At 42.7% G+C, this 11,571-nt stretch overlaps 1 protein-coding gene across 1 annotated transcript; it reads left to right on the top strand.

The window, feature by feature from the left end:
• The first annotated feature begins 7,774 nt into the window (after positions 1-7,774).
• On the top strand, positions 7,775-10,472 carry LOC147899406 (uncharacterized). The gene is made up of 3 exons (XM_087378301.1): positions 7,775-9,395; positions 9,691-9,876; positions 9,979-10,472. The coding sequence occupies exons 1-3, from the start codon at positions 8,916-8,918 to the stop codon at positions 10,273-10,275; spliced, it is 963 nt and encodes a 320-aa protein (XP_087234427.1). The 5' UTR covers positions 7,775-8,915; the 3' UTR covers positions 10,276-10,472.
• The last annotated feature ends 1,099 nt before the right edge of the window (positions 10,473-11,571 follow it).

The raw sequence follows: 11,571 nt of genomic DNA, 5'->3' as shown, positions 1-11,571 counted from the left end.
GCACAAGAAGAATATCCAAAGAAACATTTGGATGCAAGACTCACAAAAATTTAGGATTGGTTTTGCCACTTAACACAAAGTCAGAAAGTGAGGGAATACGCCATGATATGATTTTGAACCCAATATGCAAAGAGGTAGCCAAGTTTGTAGTGCCTAACATTTTTGATCATGTAGGAGAGAAAAAATTACATATCAATAAAAACTCTTACACTCGAATCACTTGCAAATCTGTAAGTGGCTCCCCAAGTTATTCAATGGTAAGTTGTTGTGGATGGGATTGCAAGGGGATTTATGGAGAAACTCAAGGTAAAGGGATCATGACATGGCTAGGGCTCTCCTGGTATGATCTACTTTGCTCCAGCTTTTCCATCTGGATTATTGGATTAGATATTACCATTGCAGTGGTCGCCGCATGGAAGGTTGGTGTTAGCCTATTGCCTTGGGTTCGAGAGGTGACTCTAGTCTTGTAGAAAGCATCTAGTGTCCAAAGCATGACTTTCAAAAAGGACCCATTCGGATTTTACAACATAGCTCGGGTCAAGAGGCTATTAGAAAAGGAACCAAAGTTTGGGACGACATTTGGGGGAACCAACATGCTGACTGCCTTCCATCAAAAGACCTTTGTACCTAATTTGCGCTCAACAACAGTGATAAGGACCTGATTAAGGCAGGGTGCAAGACTCTTAGCCCTCCAATTTTGTGACATCCCTAGATTGGAGGGTGAATTACTGGTAGCTGTGAAAGACTAGACTCAGTAGGATTTCGACTAAATTGGTGTACTATAACCTAACGCAAGATAACCCTTTGCGCATAGACCCGAATTGCAAGTGGTCTATGTTAGTGTGGCCATGCATGGTGGAAGCAGAGCTTCCATGAAATATGGAAGTGTTGTGTGGCAGGGAAGGCAAGCTTTGTGCTCTGAAAAGTGATCCATCGGTGGCTTATCGTCGATTAGGGGTAGGATTGCGAGACACATCAAGGTCTCCCCTATTAGCCCACTCTGCAAAAGTTCCTTTGAATTGGTAAATCATCTTATGTGACGGTGCTTGGTGGCACATGAGATCTAGAGACGTGTGGGAATGGTGATTCGCAAGTCGAGTCTCATGACAAAGTTTTTCATTGATTCCAGGTGGAGAATGTTGATGATAAGGAGATTCTCCATGTGCCTTCTACACTTGCGGCATGCTAGCCATTCAATCGTGAGTTTGTGATGTCAGCCATATGGAAAACATGCAATCAGCTAGGCGTTCAGCCAACAAGAGGGTAGAAATGCAGGGAACCTATCATTTTAGCCTTGGTAAAGGGCCTGCTCAGGGACTTTGGGTGGTTGTTGGGTAAATAACAAGGATCTTGTAGTTAGCAGGAAGTTGCTAGTTATGGGCTCCTTCATCTTAATGTAACCAAATCAGCTCTTTTTTCATAAATGGTCTTTCTTTTTTGGGCGTAACCAACCACCTAATACATCCGACATGCTTAGGGGGGGGGATCATAATATTGGGTACTCCTTGAGCTAATGTGAATAAAGAAATTACATTGAATTAATGATTATTATACCAAGTTATGTTGTGTGTGCTCCTCCTACTCAAAACAAAATCCCAAAAAATCCAAATCAATTTTTAATAAAACCTTGAATTTTGTTAAAAACCAAAAAATGCAAATAAGACATTACGTCCCCTCCCTGTCTAATGTTTCAAAAAGAAAAGCAAGGAGATGCCATCCTTTCAATCAGGTTGATTGCAAAATTAGACTTATAACTATTTGATGGAAACAACATACAAGTGGTCTCAACAATACAATTTCTTAATGTAGGCATAATGTGCATCAACTTAATTTATATTGTAGTTGTAAATGCAATCAACTATGGATGCATGTGTATTTGGTGCCATGAATTGAAATGTTTTCCAAGGTAGCTTAAATAACGAGTGTATTGTCATTATATGTTGGCATCATTTCCAAGGTGTTCTACTTTGTTTACTTTTATTGAGCGTAATGTGCTACTAGACAAGGTACCACTGTCACTATCCAAAGTGTACAAAATCAAATGTCATGAATTTTCAAACATCATTACCATTATTTGAAATGTTTTCCAAGGTAGCTCATTAAGGAATTTATTATCATTATAAGTTGGCATCTTTTCCAAGGTGTACTACTTTGTTTATATTTACTGAGCATAATGTTTTACTAGACAAGGTACTGCTTTCTTTATTGAGAGTGCATGTGATGTTTGGGAGACTATTGTCTACATGTGAATCTTAATATTGGGCACTCATTAAATTAAAGTGATTGGGAAAATTAGATGCCATTAATTCTAAAAAATTGTACCAAGTTAGGCAGGCCCCTAACAATAAAAATGCAAATTGTAAATTATTATACAAAGTTATGCAATATTAATTTTCAAAAATATTATACCAAGCTATAGTGTGTACTCCCCCTACTCAACAAAAAATGCAAATTGTATATCTAATCAAAACCCCAAGTTTTGTTAAAAGAAGAAAAACATGCATGCTTTGGAAAAGAAAGGCAAGGGGGTGCTACAATTTTTGTTTGGTCGCTTGCAAAATTAGAGTATAATAATAGTTGATGAAACAACAAATAAGTCATCTCGACAATACAACTTTTCTTTTTACCATCAGCTTATGCATCACTTCAGTCTATACTATATCTTGTATTGCAATCAACCATTTTTGCATTTCTAATTGGTGTCATTCATGATATGTTTATCTAGGTGGCCCAATAAGGCATTTATTAGCATTATATGATGGCATCATTTTTGAGGCGTTCTACTTTCTGCACTTTTGTTTGAGTGTAGTGTGTTACTAGACATGGCAATACTTTCTTATTGAGAGTGTGTGTGTTGCTTGGGACATATGAATCTCAATATTGGGTGGCCCATCATTGAAGCAATAGATGCCATGAATTTTTGAAGATGGTTGTAATAAGTCATTGTAGTATGTACTCCCCCTACTCAACAAAAAACATGAATTATATAATATGTCCCCCTCCCAAGGTATCTAATACACATGTTTGGGAAAAGAAAAGGGAATGAGATGTTGCCCTTTACATTGGGTTGCTTGCAAGATTAGATCTATAACAATAGTCCATATAAACAAAATACAAGTTGTCCCAACAATACAACTTCTCTTTTAACATAGTCTTGCACATCACCTTAATTCATATTGTACCTCCTAATGCAATTAGCTATGGTTGCATGCTCAATTGGCATCATTAATTGGAATATTGTGGTCACATCCTTTTTGGGGTGTTCAACCTTGTTTATTGTTCGTAGACAAGTATAAAAAATACTAGTGATGTATTATGTACCCTTATAAACTATATATGGGCATTGCATTGGGTCCGAAGTTACCTTGGAAAATGTTTCAATTCATGGTACTAATTGAGCATGCAACCATAGCTGTACAATATAAATTAAGGTGATGTACAAGACTCTATCAAAAGGAGAAGTTGTATTCTTTGGATGACTTGTATGTTGCTTCCATCTACTTTTGTTATATGTGTAATCTTTCAACATAAAATCTCAATATTAACTGATGGGCATGCTTTCAACTAGATGCCTTGAATTGCCCTTAATCTACGAGCTTCTTCGAAATCAAGCTCCCTCACCCTATCTCCTTCATCAATGACAACCTCCTCCTTTCTGGCCTCTCCTCCCCTCTCTTTGGCCTCTCCTCCCCCCCCTCCCTCCCTCCCCCCCTGCCCCCCCCCCCTCTCTCTCTCTCTCTCTCTCTCTCTCTCTCTCTCCTCTTGCCCCTGGCTCTCCTCTTTGCTGACAACCTCCCCCTTTATGGCCTCTCCTCCCCTCTCTCTGGCCTCTCCTCCCCCCCCCTCCTCTTTCTCTCTCTCTCTCTCAGCCCATCCCAGCATGTTTGTAAAATCCAAGGGTTTGTGTCTTTAGCTATCGCCGGTTCATCAATAACCACTGATGAGCTCTTAAATTCTTATGACATTTGTGCTTTCTGGCTCAGTTTTTTGTAATCAAAATGCTTGACTAGCCGATTATGATAGTGCAGTCCTTGAGCTAACGCTTGGAACTTTGAGGTTTACATGAGCTATTGCTCCAATCCTTAACCCTTGTAGGGGACTCAATGATGCAGTAAAAGACTTTGTAGATGGGCAACGTTCGAGAGTGGTGAAGGATGTCTGCACTAAACTAGCCTCGAGGGACTATCCCTCCCCATATGATGCTCCTCGTTCATCTCTTACTCCTCTCCTTCCTTCTACTCATGTCTCATCACCTCCCTCTTCCTCCACTCTATTTCTGGCAATTGCAAATCGTCCTGTGTCAGTCATGCTCCTCCCTTCTCTTCTTTCCACCTCTGCTTCCCTACACTTCGGCCTCCATTGCTGAGTCCTCACACTCAGTGTATCCCCTCCCCTCTCCCTGGTTGCAGCAACCTCCACTAGTGTCACTTGGCAGTGACGAGTGGCTTTGGCAAAGGGGCAGGGCAGCTTGGCTATGGTGGTTGGTTAGGGTTAGGCCGAGGTCATGTATTGATGTAGGCCAGGTTGGAGTAATCTTCTCTTAAGGCTAAGTTGAAGTTAGGATGTGTAGGTTAATTTAGCATTAGCTCTACCTTTAGTATCATATGATCTACATTAGTCTGAAGTTCAAAGTTGATTTTTAGGATGTGATCTTTTTATTTTGATTTTAAAATGAACCTTGGCTTGGGTAATCTTGCCAATTAGAGTTTTGTAGTGTAAAGTACAGATGAAGAGCTAGTATTAAGTGTCTACCTCCTTTCAATCTCTTGTATGGAAACTCATTATTTTGTTATTCTATAACATGCTGAAAAAGAAGCAAATTGTATATTTTGTAATGAAAGCAAAAAACTGCAAACCCTCTCCCAAATTAATAAAACCTCAAATTAATAAAGCAAATTTTATATTTTGTTATGTCCCCCTCGAAGTTAATCTAGTATGCATGGTTTTGAATAGAAAAGGCAAGGTGATATTACCGTTGGCATTGGGTTGCTTGCAAGATTAGAATTTATAACAACAGTTGATGGAAACAACATATAGGGCATCCCAACAATACAACTTCTCTTCTTAACATACCTTGTATTGCACTTTGTTATGGTTGGATACACAAGCGATGACATTAATTGAAATGTTTTCCAAGTTAGCTTAGTAAGAAATTTATTGCCATTATATATTGGCATTATTTTCTAATGTTCTACATTTTACTTTTGTTTGGGTGTACTCCAAGGACTTTCTTTATAGAGGTGTTGCTTGGACGGCTAGTTTCCACATGTCATATCAAGCATTGAGAATGAAAAAATTAGATGCTGCGAATCTTTGAAGATTGTCATACCAAGTTATGTAGTATGTACTCCCCAAAGAAGAAGTGTATATTTAATAAAATCTCATCTTTTATTAAAAAACAAATTATATATTATGTCCCGCTTCCAAGTAAAAAGGAAAGGTTGAAAAATTACCTCTATTGTATTTGTTATTGAATATGATGGTAAAAAATCTACTAAGATTTTGTATACTAATTTACTATAAACTTTATGAGTAATAACAAGGTAAAAATTTCACTAGGCGAGCCAGAGGAGATGTGACACAACCCTCAAAGCCTCTCTCAAGGTGACTCTTCTATCATAGCACTCATTTAAGGTCCTTGCACAATTCCCATGATAAGAGAACCCAAAACAAAGGCTATGGGCATGCCAAAAACTGATAAGAGCAAACTTTATTAGGAGTGCCTTCCAAGCATCGCTCTAGTTACATTTTTGTTAAAAAGTGTCCCACACACTTTGTTGCCAAGTGGCCCCCTTCTATTTTGGTTCTCTCTCTCACACACATCCTTAGTGACACACACTTTCTTTTTTTAAGAACTCTCTCTCTCTCACATACACACAGATATAGACTTTGCAAATCTTTTTGCATTTGCAAGCGGTTGCATCATCCATTCATCTTGACAATCGTTTGGCAGTGCTCGAGAGTACTTGTACTCACTTGTTTTATGAGTTAGTTTGAAGGGGGTGCGCATGGTGGCCTTTGCTTGCAAGTAAAACAGCAAACGATGAAAGCATGCGAATTGAATAGTATAAATATTATCGCAGGGACTCTTGGGGAAGTGAGAAATCACAAAATCAAACTGAACTGAAGCGAGAGAAATTCGGCTTGTGAAGTGGGCTGCTGGCGTCCTGAGAAGTGGGCAATTGGAAAATGGAAACGTTGTCGGTGGCCTCTCTCAATCGATATAGACGATTGTGGCGAACGTGGTGTGATCCATCGTGTGTCTGCCGATGGGGTCATCCCATTCGATCGCGCGGTGGTGACTTTGATAGCCAGACGCGGCCACGCTGCGTATAAGATTCTTCGCAAACCCGGATCTCCGTTGCAGCTCCAAGTTTTGAAAGACATTGCGAAATTGCACATGATATGCTAGCTTGTCGTTGGCTTATTACTAGTATTTTTCTTGGCGGACGTCCGAATAAGTCTGTTCCAGTTCGTTACAGAATTAGCGGACGGATCGGCGGTGCCCGTTTATATGAACCTGCGATGTTGGCGACTTTTCGCAAATGAGGAGATGATTGGCAGGAAGGTGTGGACCAGAGCTGGGGGTGGTTGTGAAGAATCGATTGCTGATGTTGAGAGAGAAGAGCTTTGGCAAATTGGTACTGATGTTGAAGGTGTGCTGGATGGGACTGATGAATTTGTGAGAGTTTCCTTCTTCTCAAAGGAAACAGTAGCGATGGGACTGGCGTGTCTTTGTAGGGACGGTTGTCAGATACTGTGTTTGCCTTTGTGGTTTCTGCGAGGAGGAGTCGGCAGAAAACACGGCTGTCACTTGAAACAGAACAGAAAGCTAGAGCCTAGCCGCCCTAGAGGAGGGAGTGAAAGGGAGAGGAAATTCACGGCGGAAATTGGAACGAGAACGGAGAACCAAAGCCTGGGGAGAAGAGCGACTGTGCAATCGGCGCGAAATCTGTAGTAATCGCAGACTGCAGTTACCGACCACCGTCATTTTTTTGGGAGTTTGGAGCATGCTATGTTGTCTGTGCACTCGTCAACTGCTCGAATCATGAACGGGAATGCACGTGCTTGCGCAAAAAACCATCGAATCGACGCTTCAAATGTGTGTGCGAGGAGGTGGTAGAGCTCAAGTATCGGACGAGGAGATCACAACGACGCTGTGCAAAGCTTTAGCTGTGGCGAGACTTGTCGGGAAGAAATCTTTTGGATGCTGCACAGTGCATCATCGTGGAGAGAAAGAGACAGAAAGCGAACACAGCTTTTGCCCTCGCCAATGCGCCTTTTACAACCCACACGCTCTCCTGTCCTTCGACTCTTCCCTTCTCGTCCTTCACTTGCAGGAGAGAGTGACGCTGCACGCATCGCCATAGCTCCGGCACCTCTACTCTACCTGCGGCGTTTTTGGGGAAGAACAAGTTTCATGGGCGAGATTTGAAATTACCATCTTTGTTCGCCCAACTGCAATCCTGCTGCGAGAGAATTGCGAGCTGCAACTTTTGCGGGACAGGCTTCGAGTGAGAGTTATGAGTCGAAAGCTGCGTCTTGAGCCTTTTGAGGGACAGAGAGAGCGCGCCATTAAGTTCGATTGAAGCTTGAAAGCTGCCACATTTTTGTAGGCTTGTAGTTTCAGTGGGAGTTTGCAAGCGGTCGATTCGTCGATTGTTGAGACGATACATCCAAGTTCCAACATCTTGAATTGCCATAGAGAATTGTTACCAACACAAAGAGAGAGAGACAGAGAGAGAGAGAGAGAGAGAAGGTAGCTTTTGTAAGAATATATTGAAAAACTTGCAGGGGAAAGGGTAGAAGGGAGGGGAAAGAGAGTACTCCTGCCACATTTGCAGCTTTTTGTAAAGACAGAATTGCAATTTGCAACCTGTAGCTGCACACATTTTAGAAGCTAGATTTGAAGGTGCCAAGAAACAGAGAGAGAGAGAGAGAGAGAGAAAGAGAGAGAGAGCTCAGAGAGAGCCAACAAGCAGCTGCCACTTGCTTGGGGGTTTAAGAAGGAGGAGGGAAAGATTTTTGGGAGTGTTTGTGAGAGAGAGAGAGACAAAGAGAGATATATAAGTTGCACACACAGACAAGGAGCAGACACAGCCATAGCCAAGCAAAGCTTGCCTTACTTCTGAGAGAGAGCCATGGCCATAAGCATAAGCAGAGCAATAGAGAACAGATAGGCTTATTCTGCACAGAGACAAATAGCTCTCACGGAAAGGCCAGAGCCATAAGCCATAGCCATAATAAACAGAGATTCCCTTACCCCTGAGAGAGAGACAGAGAGCAATAGACTTCATCTGCACAGAGACAAAAAACACTGCCCTGCTTTCCATCGCCATAGCCATAACTTGCAAAACTTCCCTTACTCCTGAGAGAGTCAGACAGAGCACATAGCGAACAGAGAGACTTAATCTTCTCAGCGAAGGAGCCCTGTTTGCCATCGCCATAGCCATATCTTGCTGAGCTTCCTTTGCTCCTGAGAGAGAGACACACACACAACTGCAGAGAGCAAGCAGAGAGACATAATCTGTACAGTGACAAAGAGCTCTCACAAAGAGCCCAGCTCGCCATCGCCACAGCCATAAGCAGAGCTAGAGGGCATTAAGCAGAGCTTCCCTTACCCCTCAGAGCAGAGCAATTGAGACCAGAAAGACTTCATCTTCACGGAGACACAGAGCACTCAGAGGAAGAGCCCAGCTTGCCATCGCCATAGCCAAAGCTTCCACTTTCATGCAGCATTGCGTACAGAGAAAGAGCCGAGCTTGCCAAGGTCATCTTCATCGCCATAGCCAAGCTTCGCTTTCCCCTGAGACTGCAATACAGACCAAGTTGTTGCTCTCCTCGGAGACGAAGAACTTTCAGTTGCAGAGCAGAGCTTGCTCCATCGCCATAGCCAAGCTCTTCACTCTTCCACCATGCACGCCAAATCAGACTCCGAGGTCACCAGCTTAGCCCCCTCCTCCCCCCGCTCCCCTCGCTCCCGCCCCGTTTACTTCGTCCAGAGCCCCTCCCGTGACTCCCACGATGGCGATTCCAAGCTCTCCTTCCAATCCACCCCCATCCTCAGTCCCATTGGCTCTCCCCTCCACCCTGCCTTCTCCTCCTCCTCCCGCTCCCGTGACTCCTCCCAGAACCTCAACCCCAACTCCCGTAGCTCCAAATCTGGCTCCCGCAAGATCCTCCCCCAGCCCGACGGTGGCCGCTCTCACAAGACCTCCAAAGGCTGGGCTGCCAGCAATGTCATCGAAGAGGAGCCCGAGTTCCGTGACTATAGCAAAGCCCCGCAGATCTACATGATTCTCCTCGTATTGCTCTCCTGCGTAGTCTTCCTTATCGTCTTCATCCTGCTCTTCTGGCTTATCTGCAGACCCTCGCATCCCCAGCTCTCTCTCAAGGTACGTTATTTGGCTTCTTGTTTCGCTTCAAAGAGCTTTGAGCTGCGGCTTCTTTCTGCATGGCCTTCGAATGGCTGTGTCGATCATGGCTCTGGTGCAATGGGGCGTGGAGAAGCTTTGAGTTTGTGCTTGAAGAGCTTTGTTGTATATGGGGTTTTGTGAGCTTCTGGTAGAGCTTCCTGGAACATGGCTGGCAATCTACGAAACGTTTGGGAGCCAATGCCTTAGCTTCGTGTTGTTGTCTTGCTTGTTTGGGAGCGAATGCCTTAGCTTCGTAATGTTATCCCGTTTGCAGAACGTCGTCTTCCATAATTTCTACATGGGGGAAGGCGTCGATGCCTCCGGCGTGCCCACCAAAATGGTCTCTCTTAACTGCACGGTGGAGATCCACTTCTACAACCCCTCCAAATACTTTGGAGTCCATATCAATCCTGTGGATGTAGAGCTAGACTACTCAGAACTCAATATTGCGAAAGGACAGGTATTCGCCTCATTAGTTTTGCTAACAGATTTAGAATGCTGTTTCTATGTTCAATTGCATTGTTACTTGTTTGCCGAGCTTACACGGATATGTGTTCCTCAGATTCTGAGCTATTTTCAACCCAAAAGCACCCGTAAGACGATACCAGTGGTGGCTCAGGCTGTCAAGGTTCCTATATACGGGGCGGCCGCCGGTTTATCCAGTATGTACGACGCCAAGCAGGGCATCCCCTTGAGTATGGTTGCCACTCTGTACTCTCAGTATTATGTTGTGGGCAAGATGGTTAAACCCAAGTTTCAAAATCAGGTTTCCTGCAATCTTGTGGTTGATTCGAATACCATGGCTCTTCTTTCTCCTCTTCGAACTTCTTGTACCTATAACCCACCATCCTCGCCATAGCCGATCGTATAAAGATAATTGTATAACGTTTGTCGTTCTAGCTGTGGTTACTATGCATACCTTTTGTGTATTAAGCCCAAAAAATCAGGCTCAGCCTAGGTTATAACTTGGGGAGAATCTCTTCTTTGAAAGGGCTCAGGAATTTAGGAGGGGCTACAGGTTCCTCCTTTGTTGAGTATTTATATCTTATTCACGAATCGTGGTCACATTCTGGTGTACTATTTGCCTGCGCACATCTACTTTTCTAGACGGCTGTAATATTCCATTCATGCCAGCTAAATGCCTAACTTGTGTATACTCCGCGCCATATTGTAATAAAGCTTTACATTTTGACATTTCTGCTATTGTTCTATGTAAATTGTGACGATCTTCTGACCGATCAATCATTTAGTCATCATAATTTGGCATATTATGCAATACCCAGAAGTTTTGTCTTTCTTTAGGACTCTCAACATGTTTTCGCTTTGTCGTTAGCGCTCTGTGATTGCTGTGGGGAGTGAGATAGGTTTCTGTTTTGAATCTTTTTTCCCAATGTCACACCTTTTGTCTCTACTTTGTTTTGAAGCTTTTTTTTAATTAGATGCTCTGTCTCTTCTTTTTTAATGTGAAGTTTTCCCTTGAAATCTGAAACTGAAAGGCATGGCTATGCCCTCTTGTTCCTGTGTATGATTTAAATTCTAAATTGTATTCCAAGATATGCAAAGACAAGGTGTGCGCCCCTCTGTTGTTGCAAGTACAATATTGCTTTCTTGAAGAGTAAATAGATATGGTTTGTCAACTAGGTTGTACTGATGCATATTGATGTAGTGTTTGGGTCGAAAGCATAGACATTGGTAGCAATGGATCAGCTTTCTTTGCATTGTGAGACACGAACGGAATACTCTGATCTTTATAGCACTACTTTCTGATCAGCCTTTTTGAATGGCAAAGAGTAAATGGATACGTTTTGTCGACTAGGTTGTAACTTATGGTATATGATGTCGTGTTTGGGTCAAAGCTTAGACATTGGCAGCAATGGATCAGCTTTCTTTGCATTTTGATACACGAATGGAATACTCTCACCTTCAGAGGCACTTGTAACTTAGATGAAGAGAATAGGGACTACTTTTTGATCAGCCTTTTTCAAATAGCATAGAGAATGCGGAGTATTTTTTGTTCAGCCTTACGCTCTGGTGTGGCTTAGTCTACTACACCTCTGGAGTGTTGATAGAAATTCTATCATAAGCTGAGAACATTTGTTTATACTATGGCTTATTCCCATCATTGTGCACTCATGATGTGGATGGGGATCATGTT

Source organism: Dipteris shenzhenensis, chromosome 8 (assembly GCF_047967505.1).
Source record: "Dipteris shenzhenensis isolate YYH24624 ecotype China chromosome 8, Dip_SZ_1.0, whole genome shotgun sequence".
NCBI lineage: Eukaryota > Viridiplantae > Streptophyta > Polypodiopsida > Gleicheniales > Dipteridaceae > Dipteris > Dipteris shenzhenensis.
The sequence above is the reverse complement of the archived record's forward strand: the minus strand, read 5'-3'. Positions and strand labels throughout refer to the sequence as shown.